At 48.6% G+C, this 25,914-nt stretch overlaps 1 protein-coding gene across 1 annotated transcript in view; it reads right to left on the bottom strand.

Annotated features, from left to right (window-relative positions):
• LOC143007262 (GDNF family receptor alpha-1-like) overlaps positions 1 to 17,396 on the bottom strand; it is a 64,515-nt gene extending 47,119 nt beyond the window's left edge. The window contains exons 1-4 of the mRNA XM_076158560.1: positions 17,345 to 17,396; positions 16,607 to 16,909; positions 15,678 to 15,758; positions 689 to 844 (exon numbers count right to left, since the gene is read on the bottom strand). Coding sequence (XP_076014675.1) covers positions 689 to 844; positions 15,678 to 15,758; positions 16,607 to 16,909; positions 17,345 to 17,384 — 580 coding nt within the window. The 5' untranslated portion in view covers positions 17,385 to 17,396. The remainder of the gene's footprint in view (positions 1 to 688; positions 845 to 15,677; positions 15,759 to 16,606; positions 16,910 to 17,344) is intronic.
• Between the last annotated feature and the right edge of the window lie 8,518 nt (positions 17,397 to 25,914).

The following is a 25,914-nucleotide window of genomic DNA, read 5'->3' as shown; positions in this document are numbered from 1 at the left end:
GAGACCAGAGGAGTCCAGAGGAGTCCAGAGGAGACCAGAGGAGACCACGGGAGACCAGAGGAGTCCAGAGGAGACCAGAGGAGGCAGTAGCCACCATCCACAGAGAGGAGTCGCCAAAATCAACAAGACCTTCATCACATCTGCAAGAATCTTTGATCTAAAGTGAACTAAACTCTCCAGCATCACAACCTTTTTGTTACATGTGTTCAATATTATTTTCTCTTATTGATCTGTTATTTTTATTTTTGACAGGTTGTGTGTAGTGGAGTGTGTCTCCTTGTCTCCTTGTTTCCTCGTCCCCTTGTCTCCTTGTCTCACTCCTCAGTAAATTGATCGGGACAAAAACTCTCAGCTGTCAAAAGTATCAAAACAATAATACTGAAATTCTAAAGCTATAACAACATTCATCTTACACACTTTGGATTCTGCTGTCGTCCCATCAAACGCTCCTTTGTGTCGCTCGGCTTATTACTTTTACACACTTTATACTTTTTCTGAAAAACGATATTGAATTTTGATGCTTCTCTAATTATTGTGTCAAAGTTTGGCATTTGAGTGTTGTGACAAAACTACTTGATGTTCAAAACAATCAGGGAAACAGAAAGAAATGCCCATATCAACACACACACACACACACACACACACACACACACACACACACACACACACACAGTGGTGTAGTCGTTACCCAGTACGGCCCAATTGGGATGAGCTCTCCTGTTTCTACTGGGATCCTGCAGGTGGTCTGTGGAGGAGGGCCCCCCTCTGCCTGGGGCCCCCCTGCTCTGGGGGCCCCCCATGCCCGGGGACCGGCCGGCGCCGCCGCTCCATGGTTCCCCCTCCTCTGCAAGAGACGCGTCTCATTCAGGACCACCAACAGCCACTTAGTTCAAAGGTCACAAAGGTCACAGGGAGGAAGACTCACAGAACCAGAAGGAAGCCATTCAAAGTCACCAGGTAGGCAAAGGTTAAGGCAGGGTGGGGCACAGGAGGACGAGGAAGAGGAGGAGGAGGAGGAGGAGGAGGAAGAAGGTTTGCAAAGACTCTTCAGGCTGATTAGAGGAGGAAGAGTGATGCTGGTTCAGTCTGAGAAGAAGAAGGAAAGAGGAAGTGATGCCTGGCGGCGGCGCTGTGGGGGCTTAGTTCTTTCCTGAGAACTACCAGCTTTCATTTGGCAAAGCTCTGATCATCATCATCATCATCATCATCAACCAACCCACTTACATTTGCATTTCTGTATCTTTCAACTCAAACACAAACACGGTGTCATGTTGACACCACAGCTTCAGGTTGGACTACAATCAGGAGTCCAAGCCCCCCAAAGAACCGGAGCTCAGGTAACATGAGAGCCTCTTTCACTGTGCACTCCAGTCAAGACAAAGGGCAGCGATGTGCGACAACCTGAAGAGGAAAACCTGCTGCAGAGGTCAAATCCTCCTCCTCAGACCCTTCCAACTTCCCTGAGGACAACAGTGGGGACATTTCAGAGGACAAAATCATTTGTGAAGTGCCCCCCCCCCCCCGCTGCCTGACTTGGATGTTCAGGCGGTTGTCGTGGCGATTGCCTGTACCTGCGTGTGTGGAGGGACGATGACCGACAAACGAGAGCCGAACACAAAAGTCTGAGGCTGCTCGTCAGATTGGGGCCGAGTGTATGTGTGTGTTTGTGTGTGTTTATGTGTGTATGTGTGTGTTTGTTATGTTGACATTGCGCTTGGAGCTCCTCCGTGCGTCTGTTGGCTTTTCAGGGAAGTGGCTCGTTTGTGATCCAAAGGGAGGAGAAGCTCTGACTCCCTGAGCAGAGACCTTTGTCAGCCGGACACACACACACACACACACACACACACACACACACACACACACACACTCACTCACACTCACACTGTGTCTGCTTTAATCACAGCAACATGTGAGCCATGACCAGAGGATGGACAGAGATGGAGGATAAATCTACATCAAGCAGCAGGAAGCTACAAAGAGCAGAGGGCTGGAGGAAGATGACACACAGCCTCTCTCTCTCTCTCTCTCTCTCTCCCTGTCTCTCTCTCTCTCTCTCTCTCTCTCTCTCTCTCTCTCTCGCCCTTTGAGATGCTGAACGGGATACTGAGCTTTGCTAATGCGCTCTATTTGATTTGCGTTCCCAACACACGGAAGTCAGACAGCTGAACTTTAAACACAGCAGCCATCTGTTGTAAATTATTAAAAGTTTATGCTGCATAGAGGAAAAGGATGAAGATGATTAGAAAACACAAACCCCAGTGTCGCTGCAGGGACTCTTAAAAACAACTCATTAACATTTTTATGCACTTAAAAGTACAAGTAACAAACAAGCTACAACGACACAGGCAGCCTCCCTCCAGGTGCCTGTGACAAGCTGCTCCAGGGAGCGTCTGACAATGGGTTTGCGATGCAGCCAAATAACAATTAATAGTGTCATTGACTTTTAAAGAGGCAGTACAGGAAAGTTTTACTCTGTATATTGTTGCAATTATTTGTCAGACTTACTTACGTTGTGTTGTTGTTGTTGTAGAATGTCAACAAAGTACTTTGAAAGTTCTAGATATGATAGATTTTCAAAGGTAAGGAATATTTACATTACGATCATTTGGCAGACGCTTTTATCCAAAGCGACTTACATTACATTACCACCCTTCGCAGAGGGAAGAGCAATTGAGGGTTCGGTGCCTTGCTCAGGGGCACCTCGGCAGGGGCTTGAACCGGCAACCCTCCGGTTCCCAAGCAGAAGCACTACCCACTGAGCCACTGCCTCCCTGCACCTTAGGGACTGCACCTTGACGACCGTCCCTAACGTGTGTTACTGTTATAAGCTTACAATCACATCACCTACGTTTGTTACCTTGGCGATCAAATGACTTGGATGTATTATATATAACACGTAAACAAGCTGTGGAATCAATCAATCAAGTTTTCAGCGAGCCTTGCAAATCAAATCGTTGTAAAGGTTCCAAATAGACGAATAATAGATGAATGAGAGTAAGACAGGAAACCTGACGAGACTATGTGGCCTTTAACAACAACATCTCTGCTCCATGTCCCAGTGAAACATTGTAAATCACTTCAGCATCAAGCGATGACACGGTGCAGCTCAGCCTGTTCAGCTTTGTTTTGCTGTAGCGTGAAAGTTTTGTTACGACACACCTGCTGGCGTGCCGGTCCCGACGCTGGGAGCTGCGGCGGGTTAATCCTGCGAGCTGACGGCGTGCAGCTGAGGGCTTAACGTGCCGGCTTAACACAAGGCCGCAGGTTTTGGCTGCACCTGCCAGCGGTCAGTCACACCGCAGCCGGCCCGGCCAAACACACAACGCCGTGACCGCGGCCAAGCAAGACTCCAGACCGCCGCACAGGCGGTCTGGACGCTTCCATTGAGTGGAAACGTCTCACACAAACACTTAAATACTGCAAAAGGTTGGATTCTGTAACAAGTCGATGTGAAACTGCAATGACTTTGCGACTTAAGGATTTATGAAGAGACAGATTTGAGGATATATTGATTATTAAGAGCTACTAGATGGTGGGAAGCTGCTGTTTATGACCTCATATAACCTTATGTGCTCGTGCAAATGTAACCTTTAAACGACCCTGTTAAAGATGAGTGCAATCATCTGCTCATACTGCACCTAATGGGAGCTGCCCCCCCCCCCTCCCTACTGCTGGACTCTGACGGCTCCACACAGCATCTGCATCACTCTTTAGGTTTACATACACAAGGAAAAAAGGCAGTAAACTGTTTTAAACGTCATGTAACCACGTTCACGAGACTGATATCTGTATGAATGGAAGTGTGCTTACTGCAGGTTTACTCTGGCATGTAAACGTCTGCGTGTGCAACTCCTCAATAGGAGAACTGGTCTCATACTGTGATTACGCAATGCATCATGGGTAGGTTTGGATCGTTCCTCGGTACTCAGTACTCAACACAGTACAGTAGTCTATACTCAGAGTACTAAGTGCATGGAAACTCAGTGAATCTCTCCGTTCTCCGTATCTCCTCACAGAATGGACTCCAGTTTCACGATGAATTGAAACAACAGCTTCACACAAACCTAACACAACCAGGTGGATTCATACTGAGCTCTGCAGCAAACACACTGTAGCTGTGTGTGTTATAAACCGCTCATGTAAGCGTGGCTGATCTGAGCGCCGGTGCTTAACCTCTCCTGTCTGATCTCAGGGATAATGTGAGCGTTGGTAGGATTCATCCCGTCCTTGCGATTCCCCGAGCGGGTGTCTTTGACCGCCGACGTGAAAAGCTAATGGTCCACATTTGCATGCAGAACGGAGCGCCGTCAGGAGGCGGACCTGGCACGCGCTCCCTCCTGCCGAGCGGAGCTGTCAGCCACATTTACTAACTATGATGAATCACCTCTCTGCTTCACGTCCAATCAGGAGCCTCTCGCAGGGACGCAAATCTGGTCACCTTTAACTAAATGATTTTCTTGGCCCGTGGTGAGTCGGTTCACAATTGGCAAGCTGATGACTTGGCTGCCGTCAGAGGGATTCTGCCAGCGGCCCACAGCTGGATCAGTCATTTCGGGAGCACTGCGCTGGATTAAGTGTTGAGGAATGGCAGCTGACGTCTGCCTGCACGAGGGGGAAGGAGAACTGTAAAATAGCTGGAGGGAGACGGGAAACATGTCGGAGTCAGTGAGATGAACAAAGGAGGTGTTCTCCTGACCTCGCCTCCAGGGTTCAGATTATCTCTGAGCAAACCTCTGCCTCTGCTGCACAACACCAAACGCTTCACACTGCAGCCTGACAGCCACCACTGAGGCAGAATCAGGCAAAGGAACTCTCCTCACATCAACAAAGGCTGATCCCTGTGATTTCCATGCTGCTGAATGTGCCGACAGAATAATGGAATCCAGATTCAACCTGCAGGCACTCAGAGGAGTGCATTAGCACGGGCTGAAACTTTGAACCTGCGACCTGGGAGCTCTGGAGCTGCTGAAGATCCATTCAGAGTGTTTGTGCTTCACTGAATCAGCTCCATCTCAGCTACATGATGCTGTTAGTTACATGTTTGTAGCTCTGCTAGACACTTGGCTCCACCTGGAGACAAAGAGCTCCTATCTGAAGAGGACTGAGGGACCACCAGATCCACATCCTACTGATCCAGATCCCACTGATCCACATCCTACTGATCCAGGTCCTACTGTTCCAGATCCTACCGATCCAGATCCCACTGATCCAGATCCTACTGATCCAGGTCCTACTGATCCAGATCCTACTGATCCAGATCTGACTGAGCCAGACCCTGCTGGTTCAGATCCTACCGATCCAGATCCCACTGATCCAGATCCTACTGATCCAGGTCCTACTGATCCAGGTCCTAGTGATCCAGATCCTACTGATCCAGATCCTACTGATCCAGACCCTGCTGGTTCAGATCCTACAGACCCAGAGATAGTGAGTGAGTGTTTTGGCTTGAAGGCTGTATCATTCTTTGGTGGTTGTCTATGGCTTAGTTATATTTACATAATAACTAACTATGATCCAGTTCCACCTCATCTGACAAGAATTCTTGGCCCACAACCCACATCGAAATCACACACACACACACACACACACACACACACACACACACACACACACACACACACACACACACACACACACACACACAGACTGAAGCACAAACATAACCTCCTTGGCAGAGAGATAATACAATAACACAACCATGGAATCTGGGAAAACTTTCAGCTGAATCTGGGAAGACATGGATTTCAAAGAGCTCTACGACTTCAGTCCATCCATACTGGGCTAAATCTGTGTTCATACAGAGTTCACTGACTGTCAAAACGCCAAAATTAGCTCCAGAGGGAAGAGACAAGGTCAGTGCAAACATCCATCCCCTTCAGGCCGAACATTAGAGCCCGACTCAGCCTGGAACCGTACACCTCGGACCTCGCTGAAGGATAAATCCTTTGATCCAAGCCTGAACGGAAGAGCTTGGGGCGGAAAAGACGGAGGGAACAGAGAAAAAAAAGAAAGAAAAATCAATAGAGTCTTGTAGACACAGCCTCTAGTTTCCAATCTAACACGGCGCCGCATCGATTAGGCTTCACATGAGACGAGGCTCGGGGACGCTAATGCCAGCAGTGGATTTGGGAGTCTTACACAAAACAAACTCCTGTGCAGGGACGGACGAGAGCTACGGCGGCACAGCGGAGATGCTAATGCGTGGCTAACGGGACAGATAGTCGAGAGAAGGGGCGGCGAATGGGTGGATGGGCTCTATTTTTCTCTTTTACATGAGAAAAAGAAGAGGAAGAAGAAGAGGAAGAAGCATATTCTGAGCGCCTGGCATCTTCAGGCAGCAGGAAATCCATCATTAGGTTCTGTGAAAAGTGTTAAAGCTGATAAACGAGAAAATCCTTGAACTTTCTTAAATAGAAGAGCGGCGGCGCTCACGTGCGTGGCGACGCTCTGATACTCGTCCTCCTGTTAGTCAGAGCGTGAAAACCCACTCAACCTTTTGACTGATGAGGCCTTCGTCAGTCTGCCTGCCAGCAAACATCCAAACAAAGTCACATTCACCAAAGTGTAACTGTGTGATGGCGGCGATGGAGCCCAGGCGCTGATAAACGCACAAAACCTGGAGAAGCAAAACGCCACAAAATTTTCTGCCCCTCTCCTGCGTCTGTGTTGCCGTGGTTCCTGATGCCGAGCACTTAAACACACGTGGCTCAGAGCGGAGCTGCAGGTAGATGAACCCGAAAACAGACAAATTACTCCATTACACAACAATTTGCAGCACTTTGATGCCACGGTAACGATGTCCGACATCTCTGCAGGGCGTAGTAAGTACATGTGATGCTACACTTATCCATTATGATAAAGCTCTTAGAAGAGAGGATGAGCAGGAATGATTTGGTTGTCTGCAAACACCAAAACGCAAAGAATACAGGCTGAGGGATTCGAACCTTTCAGTGCGTGAGGCGGAGCTGAGAGGAGCTGAGCTGAGCTGATGTGCTGGAGCGTCCGACGCGTCCACAGGATTATAAACGGACGACTGGTGAACAGGGCTTGTGTAAACATGTTGTTTCAGTCTCACGTCTGGGCCGGACTGCTGTGCTCGCGTAGACGGAGCTAATGAGCGCCGTGTGTGTGCTTGTGTTTGGGTGAGGATTAATGCTGTGGCACTAATTACCGCTGAAGTGTCCTCGAGCAAGGCAATGAATCCGCGCAGGCCCAATTTGTGCCGTCGCTGACCCGCCGCTGACGTCCCTGCGAGGGGAAATGAAAAGACAATGTTCCTCTGGAGACGAGTTAGGGATCATAATCTCATTATTTGTTTGCAAATGGAAGCCAGAGACGGGATGAGATCAAAGAAACAGGATGTGACAGAAATGTGAGCAGCAGGTTCCACCGAAGAAGAAGAAGAAGAAGAAGAAGAAGAAGAAGAAGAAGAAGAAGAAGAAGAAGAAGAAGAAGAAGAAGAAGAAGAAGAAGAAGAAGAAGAAGAAGAAGAAGAAGAAGAAGAAGAAGAAGAAGAAGAAGAAGAAGAAGAAGAAGAAGAAGAAGAAGAAGAAGAAGAAGAAGAAGAAGAAGAAGAAGAAGAAGAAGAAGAAGAAGAAGAAGAAGATTTGATTTGATTTGATTTGATTTGATTTGATTTTTAAATTTACATTTATTTACAGGTGTTTATAAACCTTACATTTAAACTAAATTATGCGAGTTCTAGGACTCCATCACAAGAAGAAGAAGAAGCTCTCAGCTTCTTCAGAGCGGGCTGAGGTCGCTGGGAGACGATCCAGAGGCGTCACCAGTGAGCTGCTGAGGTCACCACAAAGGTCAAGACCAAACCAGGACCCAGTTTATCTTCACTGCACCCGGAGGAACGTTCTGCACCCGGAGGATCAGGTCTGTATATCTGTGATCTGGATCCTCCTCCAAACCTCCCAGAATGCTCCTCTGCCCGACACACAGCGACACAACATTCACCTAACACACACATACACACATGTACACACACAAACACACAAATCACACAATCCCACCACCAGTCAGTCTGAAACAGGGAGCTGCAGGTCTACCTCAGTCATTCACACACTCCTACACACACACACACACACACACACAGATCCCTGTGCTAACACGGCCCGGGCAGAGATTTCCGATAGACGCTCTGAGCTGTAAACATTGGCAGCTCGTAATGAGAGCGACTTCCTCTGCAGCAGAGCGGCGTCGACAGGCCCACAGCGTGTCAGCGTGGGGGGGGGGGGGAGGGGGGGGATTTGAAGCGCCGCTTGGCTTGTCAGCCGGGGCCTCACACGCTTTCACACACACGCAACCTGACATCCCATGTATGCCTGCGACGTACGACGCTTCAAGGTTCACTCCAATGTTTGAGCTGCAGCGTGTTGGGTCTCTCAGGCGTACAGGTGGAGAGGTGGAGATGTACAGATGTGGGATTTGCTCCACAAGCCGAGGAAGAGGAGGAAGAAGAGAAGAAGGTGGAAGAGGAGGAAGAGGAGGCCAAACAGACCTCCGTACGCAGCCGCAGGTAGAAAGTACAAGATAAACCAGAGAATGGAGCTGCTGAAGCCCTGAAGGGAAACTACACTCTACACTTCTGTTCCACTGAGCTCATTCTGGCAGTCGCTATCGCATATAATACATCCTTCTTTCCTCTTTTCAGGAGAGCAGCCCAGGTAAATCTGGAACATTCACAGTGTAGATTGTTCTGTACGTGTTGATTCAAAGACAGAAAGTGAGCATGTTATCGTCTCAAAGCTACCAAATCATGCTGAAGTGTAACATCGGTTTATCAACGGGTGGTCCCACCTCCAAACGCGGCCCCAGGGTGGCAGCAGCGGCCGGGCGTTTGTACTTGAACTTAACTTCTACAACGATACAGGCACAAAAGTGAGGAAACGGTTCGGACTTCCAGTTTCAGGCGATACTGACTGACCAACAACTTCATTCTCAAAAACACATCTCAGCTTCAAGGACGTGGAGACGCAAAGGAAGTACAGACAACAGCAAACTAAGACTGTTTGTTATTGCTTAAGAACCGGACAGCGTTGGTCTTCAGGACTCTTTGGCTTTGGCTGCTCTGTTGACTGTGACTGTGTGAACTCCTAACTCTCCTCTGCTCAGTCTCTCGCCCTGTGCCGCTCTTTGCTCCGCCTTTCATTCCTCACCCCTCACCTGTGCCAAGTGAGGACAGGCCGACAAGGTGAAGCGTCCTCATCTGCACACGGAGCAAACGTGCAGCTTCTTCGTCGCGGCAGGAAGCCAGAATCTCTACAGACGTGTTCCAACACCGCCCCGATCAAGAGACGCTCTTAAAGTCTTTCTGCTTCAGCTCCTCAAAGTCAAACGTTACCAGGATCACAGCAGCGAGATGACGGAGAGGCCGAGGAGGCCAAGGGATCAGTTTGAGGTAGCAAAGTGCGTCAAAAGAAGGTTTCATCAATAATAATGCAGAATAACATTTAGTTTGAACAGTTTGAGCCTGAACCAAATGCTGCGGGAGGTCCACCATGACTCTGTCTATCTCTCTCTCTCACTCTCTCTCTCTCTCTGTCTTTGCCTCTCCCCCTCTCTCCCTTTCTCTCTCTCTGTCTCTCTCTCTCACTCCACCTTTCTCTGTCTCTCCCCCCTCTCACTCTCTCTCTTTGTGTCTCCCCCTCTCTCCCTTTCTCTCTCTCTCTCTCCTTCCCTCTCTCTCCCCCATTATCATTCTCTCTCCCTCTCTATCACTCTCTCTCACTCTCCCTCCAGCTCTCTCTCTCTCTCTCTCTCTCTCTCTCTCTCTCTCTCTCTCTCTCTCTCTCTCTCTCTCTCTCTCTCTCTCTCTCTCTCTCTCTCTCTCTCTCTCTCTCACTCTCTCTCTCTCACTCTCACTTTCCCTCCCTCTCCCTCTCTCTCTCCCTCTTCGTCTCTCTCTCTTTGCTTCTCCCTCTCTCTTATCCTTTGTTGCTCCCTCCTCCATGGATCACTGAATAACAAAGCAGGGGTAAGGCGAGGAGAAGAGGAGCCATTCCATCCTCACGCCGCTCTCTCTCTCGGCCCTCGCCTCTCGTGTGCCGCAATTTGAAATTGGAAATGGGAAATTTTCTGCTCAGGTTGTTTTTATGCCGATTTACAGCAGGAAGCCTCCATCTGTCCGTGTTCAGAGGGAGGAGACGAGCTGGACGCAGCAAATGTGAAAACTTTTTGTAAACACACAAACACAGAAAAGGCAGTGTGTGTGTGTGTCTCTGTGTGTCTCTGTGTGTGTGTGTGTGTGTGTGTGTGTGTGTGTGTGTGTGTGGGGGTGTGGGTGTGGGTGTGTGTGTGTGTGTGTGTGTGTGTGTGTGTGTGTGTGTGTGTGTGTGTGTGTGTGTGTGTGTGTGAGAATTTCTGTGTATTCTGAGAACTGTGAGTGAGACGTAAAGCTACACACACAAAGCAGCGGGGCTCTGTGCGTTTCCACGGCAGCAGGGGACGTTGTGAGTTGAGACGGAGTTCGGGTTGTAAAGGAGAGAAAATGAACCGAGAGTTGAAAACAAGAGGAGGAGTAAAGAGCAATCAACACCCGCAACTTAGAGACCATAAAAGGTGGAGAGGGACGCCTTTAAAAGGAGCTGTTACACAACACAGACGCTCAGCTGTGAACGCCTGGAGGGAAGTCGCCATGAGACGTTCACGCTACGCACAGAACAGCTAACAGTCTTCCAAACGCACAACCTCATGGGTGCAGATGTTGGAGTCGATCCTGGGAAATCACCAGGAACTACAGCATCAGAGTTTTGGCTCAACAACGTAAACAAAGGCGGTGAAACGTGATGCCAGCTTCTGTAACCAACCTGCCACAACAGGTAAACACATCGCTTACAGTTTACAGTACTTCATTGAAACATCAGTACGTGTGTGGGTGTGTGTGTGTGTGTGTGTGTGTAGATGCTACAGGACCTATAATTAACCCCACCCACTGATTTGGGCTGAGTCAGGCCACGTTTCCATGCCTCAGAGCTCCACAGGATGCTCGTACACGCTCGGCGCTGTCGTTGTCGCTCTGCAGTGATTCACTCACGCTTCACTCAACCCCACAGCGACACACACACTCACTCTCTGATGAACCCACAGCCTCTGATCTGCACGTCAACACAATAAACTCTCACTTAGGTCACTGCTGCATTCCCACTGTTTCCCTGTGAGTTGTGTAATATTATGAGGCGACATCACACAAGCGGCCCACTGATGAGAGAGAAAGCTCCCAGAGGTTACTATAGGATAGAGATCCATCACAACGTACAGAGGGTCAAAGGTCAGAGCTACTATAGGATAGAGATCCGTCAGAACGTACAGAGGGTCAAAGGTCAGAGCTACTATAGGATAGAGATCATCACAACGAACAGAGGGTCAAAGGTCAGAGTAACTATAGGATAGAGATCCAACACAACGTACAGAGGGTCAAAGGTCAGAGTAACTATAGGATAGAGCTCCATCACAACGTACAGAGGGTCAAAGGTCAGAGTAACTATAGGATAGAGATCCATCACAACGTACAGAGGGTCAAAGGTCAGAGCTACTATAGGATAGAGATCATCACAACGAACAGAGGGTCAAAGGTCAGAGTAACTATAGGATAGAGATCCATCACAACGTACAGAGGGTCAAAGGTCAGAGTTGCTAAAGGATGGAGATCAATGACATCGATACAGGGTTCAGGGTCAAAAGTCAGAGTTACTATAGGTCAGAGTTACTATAGGATAGAGATCCATGACAACATACAGAGGCTTCAAGGTCAAAGGTCAGAGTTACTATAGGATAGAGATCCATGACAACGTATAGAGGGTTCAGGCTCAAAGGTCGCAGGTCAACCTATTAGTATTTCACTATTTACTATGTTAAATGCTTTGTATGGCTTTAGGTCACAGACGCTTGCAGAGGTTTCGTGTGACCGAGCGGCGAGATGAGGACAAACACACAATGTTCCTTTGCAAATGTGTTTTCTGTTACACAGCTATCGTGTTCCTCTGTACCTTCATGCTCTGTGATGATTGTGTAGATGAACACGAGTCTCACAATAACCATTGATCTGTACGTCAGCAGAGGTGATGCACAGCTCAGTTACACCGGGCCGCAGTGAGCAGTGTGTGGCCCAGATGGTATGTCCCGACAAATCAGCCCGGCATCTACGGGTGTGTCACCGGGACAGCTGCTCAGGGCTCCGTGTGTGTGTGTGTGTGTGTGTGTGTGTGTGTGTGTGTGTGTGTGTGTGTGTGTGTGTGTGTGTGTGTGTGTGTGTGTGTGTGTGTGTGTGGGTGTGTGTGTGAGACTAGAGATTAGTGTGTTTCTGTCAGTGTTAAGGCATTACAGGATGATTACGGCTGCCTATTGTTCCTCCAGCCGCGTGTTAGCGAGCAACACATGAGATGCATTCAGGGGCCCTCCTGAAATAGACGGCAGACCACTGACTCGACAAGCGCGCTTCAGATTTAGAACCCAAATATTTCCGTCTGGGCTGGAGCAGTCTCATCCCACTGATGAACCTCACATAACAAACCTGACTAACATTATCTCAACAAAGTCACAGCTCCTCTTCCTTCTTCCTCGCTGGACATTTTAGATTCTTTATTACAGCTGATGTCAGTTGGAAAAGGTTTCTAATCAACTCTTAAGTCTAAAGGTTCGGCTTTAATTCGCCATAAAAGCATCACGCGGCACTTTTGTGGCGTTTTGTCTGAACCTCCATCAGCACAGGTTCATGTGTGTGTAGAAACATTTATTAATCTGATTTTGTGGAATCATTTTTGACTCCAGTAGAAAATCAAGAACTCAATCAGGAGCTGCACTTCTGTCATTCTGTCATCATCCCGTCCTCTCAGCCTTACGTCTCCGCTCGCTGATTAACCGACTACCCCGCTGCGCCCCCCCCTGCATGATTCCCCTTTAATGATCAGCTGCTGCCTCATCTCCTCTGGCGTTATTCCACTCCGCTCCTCGTCCACGTTCCTCTCACCACGGCGCCTCAGGGACCGACCCCGGGTCTGCTGCCTCGGTCCGAGGAAACGGCAGGGGTCTTAACCTCACAAATGTGTTTTTGATGGCGAGGAAGAAACCTGAGTACCTGTGGCAAACCCACCCACACACACACACACACACACACACACACACACACACACACACACACACACACACACACACACACACACACACACACACACACACACACACACACACACACACACGGGGCCAGCAAGGGATTCTAACTCCACAATGGGAAAAATGTATCAGACTGAGTAAAGTATTAGTTGGACTCAAATATCTAAAGTAAACGTATGAAGAATTGCTGCTGCATGACTTTTAACTACTGATACGTCAACACATAGTTTGTACTCTAGTAGTTCTAAGTTCTGAGAGTCTATCCCTATGACCTTTGACCCTGAAACGTCTGCCTCCTCTCACAGATCTCAATCCTACATTGACTTCCTCTCCCCCATGTGAGGTCGCTGAGAGAATGTTGTGGATCTTATGTATGTGAGAAAGGGGAGAACAGGTGGATGAAGCAGGAAGTTGTGGCTGCGACATGAGAGCATAGGAAACACGGGGAAGAGAGATTCAGGGGGCGGAGCCAGGACCAAATCTACACAAACACTCCTGAACCTCACAGATGAGAAAAACATGACTTTAGCATTAAAGCAGTGGAAAGTTTTGCAGGAACTCGGCACTAAGTTGAGTGTGTGACGCACTGTCCACTATTCTTAGCAGTATGAGGCATTTGAAGCTGCGTCACATGGAAGCTACCTGCTCAGCTTTTCAACAACAAATATCTTTACTTCTCTGTGTTTGGCAGCGTTGCCTGGGTTTCATTGACTTGTACACTCCTGCATGAAAACGTTTGTACTCTGCCATGGTATAGAACATGAAGGGTGAACTTAAGGCGCACACACACACACACACCCACCCACACCCACACCCACACACACACACACACACACAGACATGTAGTCATCCTTTAAAGACGGAGCCGTGCTGAGCTGATGTCATGTTGCTGACAGCCTCAGATGTATATGCAAAGCCGTGAATCAACATAAGGAGCTCTTTGAGCGGCAAATAAGAAGAAGAAGCACCTTCTCTCGCTGAAGCTTCACACCGTAAATCTCCCTCTTCCTCACACAGCCTGCTGCTCAGAGGGGGGGTGGGGGTGGGGGGGCTTGTTGGGAGTTGTTAGGTGCCTGCGGCTTGAACTATGAACCTGTGCTGCTCATGCTTCACCGCCTGCGGAGGCGTCGGAGGCGTCGGGCCCGCCGGGACCGGGTGACGTGAAGGCCCAGTGACATTTACTGTAATGTGGTCTGTGTCATCCTCTCTCTCTATAGAGAGGAGGCAGAGAATTATGTCTGACCTATAGAGCTGTGTGTTTGTTCCTCTGTTAGTGTCTCAGTCTGCAGATGTTTGTTCTTCTCTTCAGGTCTGCAGGTCTTTGAGTGGAGGTTTATGGATCAATCAACACCTCTTCATCTCCTTCTCCTATGGTCACTCTGACCTTTGACCCTGAACCCTCTGTATGTTGTCCCATAGTAACTATGTCAGAACAGCATGGATCCATACGGATCTGTGCCCCGGACCAGCAGAGGGGCTGGGTTATCAGCAAATATCAGAGACCTACATCGACAAATTGAGTCTCTCTCTCTCTCTCTCTCTCCCTCTCTCCCTCTCTCCCTCTCCCTCTCCCTCTCCCTCTCCCTCTCTCTCCCTCTCCCTCTCCCTCTCCCTCTCTCTCTCTCTCTCTCTCTCTCTCTCTCTCTCTCTCTCTCTCTCTCTCTCTCTCCCTCTCTCCCTCTCTCCCTCTCTCCCTCTCTCTCTCCCTCTCTCTCTCTCTCTCTCTCTCTCTCTCCCTCCCTCCCTCTCTCTTCCTCTACGCCTACAATTAACAACGTATCTTTAAATTGTTGCACAGTCACCAGTAGATCTCAGTAAACACACCCAGGTGATTCTCCGCTCTGCGTCCTCCCGTGCCGCCTCATCGTCCATGCTGTGATCGCACATCGCCATGAAAAGCTCAGCACACACACACACACACACACACACACACACACACACACACACACACACACACACACACACACACACACACACACACACACACACACACACACACACACACACACACACACACACACACACACACACACACACGCTTCAGTGCAGCAACAAGTACGGCTGATAGAGGGGAATAACATCGCCATCTGCAGGCAGAAGTCTGCAGCGCCCCCAGCAGGACGGACAGAGAGACGCCTGTCATCCTTTCTCACAATCACCGTTACTCACACTCACCCTGAGACGCTGTCAACAGGTCTTTGGCAAATGGCTTCAAACAAGGACTCCTCACAACAGGAAACAGCCCGCAGCCGCCACCAACAACACACACACACAGACACACACACTGTGAGCTCGGAACTATAGCTCCCCACGCAAGGTCACTTCCAGCTGCCATGCAGTAATGTAGGGGGTGAGAGTGAGGGGAGGAGAGCGAGGTGGGGAGAGGGCGAGGGAGGATAAACACTTGACACACAGATAACCTTCGCCGAGAGCATGCGAGGCTTACAGTTATACAGGAGCTTAGCCGTATCGCCGCCCAGACGGGGGAACAATGAGGAGGCCAAATCATAAATAAAGGAGGAGGAGGAGCCGCTCAGACCTCAGACCTCAGACCTCACCTTGGATGGGAGCCGGGCGGAAGATGTCTGACAGACGACTGTTCACCGGCTCGTACGGAGAATCCTCCAAGAAGTCGTTACCTGGAAGAGACAGGAGCAGCTGGTCAGATAGATAGATAGATAGATAGATAGATAGATAGATAGATAGATAGATAGATAGATAGATAGATAGATAGATGCTTGTCCCTGTGTTTTGTCTCTCACATTGGCCTGCATGTGACAGAGCTTATTTGGGTCAGTCAATATCCAGGCTGGCACACAGCCGCACGCTTGATTAGGCAGGTTGGTCGGCTGTGTTGTGCGTCTGGAAGTGGGATAGCGGGGGGGAGGGGGGGAGGGTTGGACGCAGTTTGGGGTCTGACTGACTGAGAGGGCCCCCCTGCTAGGATCAACACTCTAAGATGGCACCCGTGCCAGCGCCCAGAGGCTTCATGCTCCATTACAGCAGGAGAGTGATTCAGGAGGTCAAGAAGAGCGTCTGAGCTCCGGCCCCCCATGTGAGGCAGAGCTGCGTGAGACACACACAAAGAGCCGGACACCACTTTGTGTATCTGTGTGTGTATGTGTGTGTGTGGGAGCAGAAGTAGGGAGGGCACAGGGTGAGGGGGGGGTCCGGTGAGGGGGGGGGTCCGAGCCCCATCCCCTACAGCAGGGGGAGGAGCCGGGGTAACTAATCATGACAACACAGTACAGATGAACTATTGGACATGTCCGCTGGTCCTCTGGGTGCTGGGAGAAAGCAGCACCCATCCGCCCTGTGGCTCAGAGTGAAAGTCTACAGTCGCACCCTCACCATCACCCTAACGTGGCTCAGTGCGGACATGTTGCGTGATTACAGCACATTTAAATCTCTACTCTGTTCAGAACCCTCCCTGCATCTGCAACAGTTATGGGATTGTGAATTCAACCAAACTCTGGTGTTGTCCCACCTTGGAGCGTCTGGTAGATGCCCCAGTAGATGCGCAGGCAGTTCTTCTCCTTCTTCATGGCCCTCCTGCAGCGGCAGTGGTACAGCGGGCTCTGCTTCAGCGCGTCCATGGCGCTCCGGCACTCGTCCTTGGCCTCCATGCCGGCCGCCATGCTGAAGTTGCTCTCCTTGCCGGCCGCGCACTGCCTCATCGTGCGGTACTTGGAGCTGCACGCCGGCTCCTTCAGGCACTGCTCGCTGGCCCGCACGCAGTCCAGCCGGCCGGCCCCGGAGCGCACACTCTCCTCGGCGTGGGACAGCACATCTGCACACCACAGCACCGTCAATAGCAATCATAATTATCATCATTTCATAGGTTATTTATGGGTCATTTACAGTAAACAACCACAGATTAAAGCAGTTCGCTTTGCATTCTGTTTATGGGGGTTAAAGCTGAGGGACCGGATCTCTGACAGGACGGACTAAAGCATCTCCGTGCCGCACCGAGCCCGGGGAGGGACAGAAAGTTTCACCCGAGCTGGCGGATTGCTGATAAATTCGGAGTAAAAACGGAACATATAGTGAATCTCAAGTATCGATATCAGATTATTGGTTTGATTCGCTTTCGTTCCTTGTTGACTTTTTCTTTACGTAGCAGTTTTAAAGATGGAATCAGCGCCTCTCTCTCTCTTTCTAACACAAACACACTATCAAACCAACACATATGTGCGGAGTTGGAGCGTCGCAGGGAGAAACTTACCTAAAAGAGGCAGCAGGACGTAGAGCGCAGCGCGGATCATGTTGGTGCGATCCATGTGGAGCGGAAAGCCTCGGAGGAGAGAAATGTGCGTGTTAAAAGCGACTTATCGGTACTTTACTTCCCCGGGTACTTCCACGCTTCCACTGCGTTGAAATCCATCGAAAACACGGAGCTTTACGCGCTCCGCTGTGCAGAAGAGATCCGACTCGGCTCATGCGAGAAATATCCTCAAGTCTCCGATCACCGAGTCCTCAGCGAGTCTGTCACACTCACAAACACATCGATCGAGTTTCCTTCTCGCCTTTGGTTCGTTTATCCGAGAGAGAGAGAGAGGGAGAGAGAGAGACGGAGACGCGGGGACGAGAGCGCAGCGGGACCGAGCGAGAGTCTCCAACTCCAGCCACTGATGCTCGTGTGCGTCTGAGCGCAGAGCCGAGGGGAGCCGCGCTGCTGCTCACGCATCGAGCTGCATGCGTGCCAGCGCTCCACACACACACACACACACACACACACACACACACACACACACACACACACACACACACACACACACACACACACACACACACACACACACACACACATACACACCGCGGCTACAGGGGCAACCTACACGCACACGCACACACACATACACACACTTTGATTTGTCATATGTATTATTATTACATTGTTGTTGTTGTTTCCTCTCATATCGTCACAGAGGAACTTGATGGTTTCCTCTCTCTCTGCTACATGAAGACGCGCTGCATATTAATAAAATAAAGCAGCGCCATCAGCTTGTGCTTGTGTGTGTGTGTGTGTGTGTGTGTGTGTCTCTCGAGTTTACATGTCACCATGAGGGCAAAGTGCGCCACATGTGTGTGTGTGCGCTTTGGCCAAGTGACCCACCGGGTGACAGCTGGGATTTTGGGACGTTCGAATCCCCTTTTAAGAGAAATTATATATATTGCAGCAATATACATAATTAATAATATATAGTGATATCTGTATTTTCCATACGATCAACGATATTTCAAGCATTTGTGCGCCTCCTGTGTGTGTGTGTGTGTGTGTGTGTGTGTGTGTGTGTGTGTGTGTGTGTGTGTGTGTGTGTGCGTGCGTGCGTGCGTGTGTGTGTGTGTAACAGTGAACTCTAAAGCGCAGCAGGCACTTTGAGGGATATAATCTAGAATAAATCAGAACATGATGTGTTTTTATTGCCACTTGCCAAACTGCCTGTCTGCGCTGCGGGAAAGTCTGCTGGTCCCTAAACCACACAGAGAAGCCTGGAAGCGAGCAACGAGCGCCATCTGTCGGTCAAATGAGAGAACAGGCCATCGTTAAGTGTAATCATATTCAGACTCATTCAGGGATTTAAACAGTATAGATCACATACATTATTATTTCCTCCTGCAATATGAAAACCATTTCTAACCATTTACTGATGAGTTCATTTTCAGACTGATAGAAACCAAACCAATGCTCCTTAGATCTTATAGTAATAAGCGTCTGATGCAGTGTGGGAGGCGTTCGTCTTCCGACGGCTCATTGATTGCCTGTATGGAGCATTTAGAAGCTAATCCAATTGGCTAAATACATGGGACCAGACTATGTCAATGGGCCTCTCTCTGCATTAAAGAGCGGGCTGAATCAATCAACCGCTGTAAGACCACAGTAAATCAACCCCTACACACACACACACACACACAGAGGGAGAGAGAGAGAGGGGGAGGGAGAGAGAAGAAGGGAGGAGGGAGATGGGATGAAATAGATTTGAACAGTAATGTATAATCCCTCCTTATTGAAACGGAAGCCGTGGTTAGACGTGATGAATCCATCCAACAAGGGACAGTCACTTTTCAAAATGACTCTCAATTTTGTGAAATCAATACACAATAAGGCTGGCGTCCATGGCTGTTTTACTTGGACCACGAGGGGGAAAAGAGACAGAAAATTGGCATAAATGAACGACAGGCGCTGGCTTCTATCTGAGCTCATTGTCTGCTTAGGGATTTGCTGACTCTGCGGCTCTGGCGTCTCCGAGGGGAACGCTGGCAGCCGAGGGGAAGGTTCACTCAGGTGATTTATGGGAAGACTCGATCAATATGTGATATTAATTTTGCAAATGAATGTCAGAACGATGCAGTCCTCAGGTCATTTAACCAGGCGAATGTTTCTCACTGTAATGTGCTTCATGGCACCAAATCAAAAGCACTCCTTCCCAAACCGACACACGGAAAATTGGTCAGTGTCAGGAACAGTGTGACAAATCTATGCGGCCGCTCACTGGATTACTGTTATTGATAATGTAGCTGCTTGTGCCGGCAACATTCAGTCCTGGAGTGAGTGGGTCCTGATCAATGACTCCACTGTGTGTGCTAAAGACTGAACAGAACACAAACAGGGCCCCCGTGTGCTCATAAGGGAATCAATGGGAATCACTGATTAATGTCAACGTGTGTCCTTATTGCATCCTTACAGGCACCCAGCATAAGTGGATGCAGCTTTTTACAACTACATGATTCTAAACTATGGAACAACATTCCCCAGAATATGAAGGAAATCAGCTGAAGCAACGACTAAAACACATGGTTCAGTTTGCTTTTAAATACACTTTGTATTGAATTTGAAACGCTGATGAAATGAAACATAGACCATAATAGCTCACAAAGGACATATAGAACCATTTACTCTAAGTCTGAACATGCGAGACCAAGGAAACCCGAAGCTGTTGTATAATTCCAAATAGTCTTCGCACTTTGCAGACGGTCCCTAAATCCAGCTGGTTTATCCAGCAACGTTTTCAACTCAATACTGCAAAACAAACAAACAAACAAAAACATCGACCGGCTGTTCAACATCAGGTAAGAACGGATGGAATCGCGATCTACATCTAAATCTAAGGATGAAGGATAAATATACTAACTAAACTCTAATTTACCATTATAACGCATTAGTCAGCATGTCGACGTGAACTCACCGGTGAGAGCCTCTGACGTCCCAGCAGCTTTGGACTCATTAAAGCTTTAAATAACAGGAAAAGCGTCTCATTGAGTGTTTGTTTACCAATTTCCCTTTATTTTCCCTTCTAAATGTATGGATACTCATACAGTTCATTTATGTGAGCGATTTGATTTTAAAAAGCGATTAAATGGAGTGAATACGTGCGGCGTTCAGGGGCGCTGACATGACGCGTGGCTGCCGGTGTCGTGACTAAATGTAACGCCGCCATGTTGACCTAGCTAACCGCGCTAACTAGCATCACAACTTGAATTTGTACTTAGTTGTTTCGTAGTTAGTTAGTTAGTTGTTTCGTTGTAAACAGACATGAACTTAGATTATTTCTTCCAACAGATCCTGCGAAGACGCTCCAACACTGTGTTTGGTGTTTGTTTCCAGGTAGCCCCGATGATTAGCTACATAAAACGAAAATAATGTCTACATTCTGTTTCCATATGTTTACTAATATTAAATCACATTACTTTTACTTGAACCTTTCTATTTCAAAGTCTCTGTCGTCAGATACAAAGTGAAGTTCATGTCTCTGCTGTAGAGTTTGTAAATCTCACAGTCCTGTTTCCTCATATGAAGCATGTCATTCATTTAATCCTGGTGTTTATAATCAGGATTAATCTTGGATTATAGCATAAAGATAGCAACATTATTTTCTGCTGCTGGTTAATCCATCCATTATGTTCTACACACGCTTCTCTTGCTCACAGTTGTAGGGAGCTTTGGCCTTTTCCCAGCATGCACTGGGAGAGCAGCAGGATGCAGCCTTCACAGGTCACAAATCCATCAGCCTGGTGGCGCGCTTTGTAGTTCACTTAACCTGTGTGAAAGAGGGAGGAAGGTGAATTTAGGGGTCAGACCCTAAACACTCCTTACTGAGTTGCAGGTTTGGCTGTAGTGAAGATGATCTGTGCAGCTGGACATCACATGCAGTGTTTCACACATTAAGGGTTGAAGCAGACATGGAAGACTCCCAACCAAACCTCTGCACAGCCCTGAGAAATGACTCCAGTCCCAAATGAGCTGTAGTCAGGGAAGCAGACAGATTAGACAGGAGAGCATAAGTAAATACAACACTAGAGCCCTGATCCAATCTGAGGATCATCATCCAGAAAACTGGATTTGATGACCATGATAATCAAACCTACATGTAGCAGTTTAAAGGAAAGGAAAGGGAACAAAAACAAGAAGACTAACATCTGTTTAACCTCTATTAAACAGTCCGATATGATGGGCGCTGATGCAGGAGGTGAAGAAGTGCATATTGGCATATTGATGAGGTGATCTGCTTTATGATTGGAAACACTTAATCTCTCCCATTCCTTTAATCAACGGAGCAGAGGATTGATTGTGAGTGCCGCTGGAAAATCAATGGCTAATTTCCACCGGATAACATTAGTGAAGCCTTTTCTGGACATGTGTGAAGTATGAGGACAGGAGAGGCTGGTTGACCTCCCAGATATACGACTCACTTCCTCCTGTGATTGTTAAAGTCAACATCAGATCAAAAGAGCAGCGTTCTGTAATTACAAACGGTCGCTGGACACAACAATCTGTCTGATCCAAGTGGGGCCTGACTGGAGGAACAGGGTCTACACTACACGGTGCAGGTCTACATGGTTCAGGTCTACACGGAGCAGGTCCACAGTGTGTGTTCAGAGCACATACGCATTATCTACAGCTCATCAAATGCACTTTCCCTCTTCCACTGAAGAAACCATCAAGTCAGCGTCTCCTGCAGGTTCAAGTGCTGGTGCAGCTCTCCTGCTCTTCATCATGATGATGATGCTACCTGCCTACATCTCCACAGACTCATCAGCTCTCTTTCATGTAACATCAATAAGGCATCAGTCTGTCTGTTAAAGTGTCTCTCACTTCTGTGTCTCCGTCTGTGTGTGTGTGTGTGTGTGTGTGTGTGTGTGTGTGCCTGCCCTGCGTCTGTCCTTTCAGGCGCAGCAGTCGCCGCTGATCAGGCTGCAGCACGATCCGATGAAGAAATGTGAAGAGCAGATGTTGAAGCAAGTGGAGGAGCTGCTCTGCCAAAGGAGCCGCTCTGCCAGAGGAGCCGCCTCAGGGACCTCAATGTCTCATCAGTTAAAGCCTGGAGCAATATTTATTTCTCCTGTCCGACTGGTTACATAGAACACAGAGAAGACATGGGCCTGTTATTAGAAACATAAACAGTGAATCTCTGCCATCACTTCATCACCGCCTGTTTCTGTTTTACAGAAAGTGCAGTTGCAGTTTTTTGTCTCAATCCAACATTTTGTTTCTTTAAAGGTTTAGCAACTTTTAATTCTACGTTGCGTTTAAATGCAGTTTGAACTCTTTTCAGCAGTTCTGCTAATTAAAGGTAGGGGGCAGTGAAGAGCTGCATTGTTTCTATTAGATCTGCTGCAGCTCAGTGGGGCTTCACTCACTCACTGCTCTCACATTAAAGATAGATTAAGAGAAAAGTCTACATCACAACCTTCGCAATAAAGACAGAAGCACTTCTTTCTTTGAACAACATCGATACTAATTCAGTTCTACGCTCGCTCGGTTTGAACCAAAATCCTTCTTTCTCTCTCCACAATCAAGAGACGGAGCTCATGAGCCAGAGGAGCACCGATGTGAACGCCATGCAGGAGGAGAAGAGAACGCTCCAGCTGCAGCAGCAAGGCCTGGAAAACATCAGCTAAGGTAAACACATGCAGCAGAAAGAAGGTCTGGAGCTCACCTGAACCCCTCTCACCTGAACCTTCCCTCGCCTGAACCCCTCACTTGCCGCTTTGTCTGGCACCGTGTCCTCCTCTTCATCTTCCCTCTCTTTCTCGGGGTCACGAGGGCGACCGGGGCACCTGAGAGCGTCGTCCACCCAGACCTTCTCAAATCAAAGAAAGCTCAGCCTCTCAGCCTGAGGTTCTGTTTGTGCCGAGGCCATGAAGTTCACCTGAGCTGCTGTTAAACACACTGATGGAAATGATTAGAAGGATCTCACCACTGTGTACACACGTTCGGCTCACACACCTGCGTGACAAGGATACGACCTCTCCAGGCCAAAAAACACATTTGCAGCGTGCCTCAGAGTGATGAGTGTGTATATATACTGTACACACACGCAATTGGCGCTACTAGTACTTAGAGATGTAGATGCATCAGATAGATATCGTACCTGTGTGATTTCTGGCTCTGGTCTGCAGGCCTGGATGGACAGATGAAGGAGGGTGAGGCGACGGCAGAGTCTCTGAGAGCTGAGAGCCTGTCAGTCAGTCAGTCAGTCAGTCTGTCAGCCAGAAGCCTCTGACTGACAGCAGCTGTCTGAGGTGAGCGCCGCCGGCTGTCAGGTAGGAGGTGGGCTCAGAGATCCAGAGACGCTTTGAGTAACTGCTGCAACCACAGAAAGCAAAACATTTGTACGTCTGATTTTAAAGGAAGCGACAGTCTCGAGGCCTTTTTTCCGCCGTCTTTCACGTGTCAAAGTGTTTTCACTCAGGTTGCTGTAGCACCTGGTGATATGTTAAATTATTCTCTCTTTTCACAGGACGACCTTTGTGTTTGTACATGGAGATACATTTGTTAACGCTGAGTCTGATGTGCAAAAGTGAGTGTGAAGTGTTCCAGAGTATGAATCTGAGTCACAGCTCATATATTCAGATGTGTGAAAGCAGGAAACCGGCAGAGGAAAGGAAAATTACACAAAATTGGCAACCATCAACAGAGACGGCGTGGTAACAACACGGTGCGACTCAGCCTTTCACCAACCGCATCAGACAAACAGCAGCACTGAAGTGGAGTAGAGAAGGGTAGAGTAGAGTATAGAGCAGAGCCCCGTCCTGGATGGACTCCAGACCTGGAAGTGTAAATAACCACATTAAGACCATTGGGCTTAATTAAGACTTTGATCTGTATCAACGAGTAAGGAGGGAAAGTGCGGCTAATGTGATTGATGCTACGACGCTCGTAAAGGAAAATGAGTCAGAGTGGCGAGAAAAACGTTTACAGCGAATGCTCACACAGCAGCTTACCCACAAATAAATACAAATGGTTTTTTGTGAAATCGTTCATCACGCTGCATTCTAACATCAACAAATGTCAGCTTCTGTTTTTGAGGCCCTCTGGAGGTCTGACGTCTCATATTTTAACTCTAAGTAGGCCGGTGTGAGCGTCCATGTCCATTAGTTTGGTGTACATCGAGCATTTTACCATAGTTGGTGCAATTTCCCCTGTGAAATGCTGCCCCCTTGTGGCCGCTCTGGTCAAGCCTGTTCCTCTCTGGGTTTCAGTTTTGCACGCATATCCTGGTGTTAAACCTCTGTAAATCCATCACCGCCCTGCGCCGCCTCCACTGCGTCCATCAATCACAAACAAAAGCTTCTAACGCCACAGGTCTCCACTCTCATCAGCCGTCGACAGCTCATCTCTGCTGACTTATGAAGAGACACGTGTGACCGGACTTTTCACCGTGTCTCCATGACCACACACACGTCTCACTGCATGTTTTTATCCCAGCTGCAAATATGTGTAAAAACCAACGCACTTCTGTTTAACGCTGGCACGAGGCAGCCAAGATGGAAGTGAGCGCTTAAATGAACCACTGCAGGTATCAGAGCACTGATGACGCTCTGCAGGGGGTCACACATGTTGTCCCTTCACGTCGCCCTTGTATTGAAACATGACAGCTGGATGAGAGCCAGTCCAGCTCACGGCGTGGATCGCTCCACCACAAAGAGATCCCCTTCATTTGATTAAAGACCACAGGATCGATAACGTTCCAGGAAGAAGAGGTCATTGTTATTGCTGATGCCTCCACTCTGCATGATGTCTCCTCCTCCTCCTCCTCCTCCTCCTCTATGATTATGAATGTGAGCCGGACAGCAGAACGCCCAAAACCTCCACTCAACTCCGCTTCCTTCACCTTTCGTCCCAACCTCACATTGTTTCAGTATTTGTTCCTGTTGTTCCTCTGACTCTTATTTTATTTCTCCGTCTTGAGTTTCCCTGCATTAAATCATGCATGTGTCCAGCGTGTCCTGTTCATGCGTCGGCCTCCTCACTCTCACCGCATCCTTCATTACACTCTGGCTTTATTAGCCACAGGAAGTGCTGAGGATGTGGCTGAGGAAGAGCGAGCGAGCAAACGAGACAGCCCCGTCCCCCCCCCATTCTTATGATCATTCACTCTTAACCGGAGCCATCAATCCTCCCCTCAGCCGCTGCGGCGCGCCTTTAAAACGCATATTTAACTCTCTCCACTTATTGATTGTTGGAAATTGAATGCGTGTCAATTTGAGTGAGTGCTACAGTCATTTAAAAAGTGTTCAGTGTGCAGAAGCTGCTGCCTCCTGCTGCAAATCACTCAGCGCCACACAGGAAAGAGAGGTTTACGTGTTCGCCTCAGCGTGCTCCGGATTCCTTGTGACCGCTGTCGTCTCACACACTGACCAGCAGGAACGAGCAGCAGAACTGACTGAAGTACTGAAGGACACAAAAACAATTAGTGTATAATCGTTTGTGTCACTGTGAGTCGATCCCAGAGCCGCTCGGCCGCTCAAGCTGAGGCTGATGAGCCCACAAAGGCATCAGGAGTGTGAGGG

This window comes from Genypterus blacodes, unplaced genomic scaffold, assembly GCF_046128005.1.
Source record: "Genypterus blacodes isolate CSIRO-AG114 ecotype Tasmania unplaced genomic scaffold, CSIRO-AGI_Gbla_v1 ptg000010l_1, whole genome shotgun sequence".
In the NCBI taxonomy this organism is placed as follows: Eukaryota; Metazoa; Chordata; class Actinopteri; order Ophidiiformes; family Ophidiidae; genus Genypterus; species Genypterus blacodes.
The sequence above is the reverse complement of the archived record's forward strand: the minus strand, read 5'-3'. Positions and strand labels throughout refer to the sequence as shown.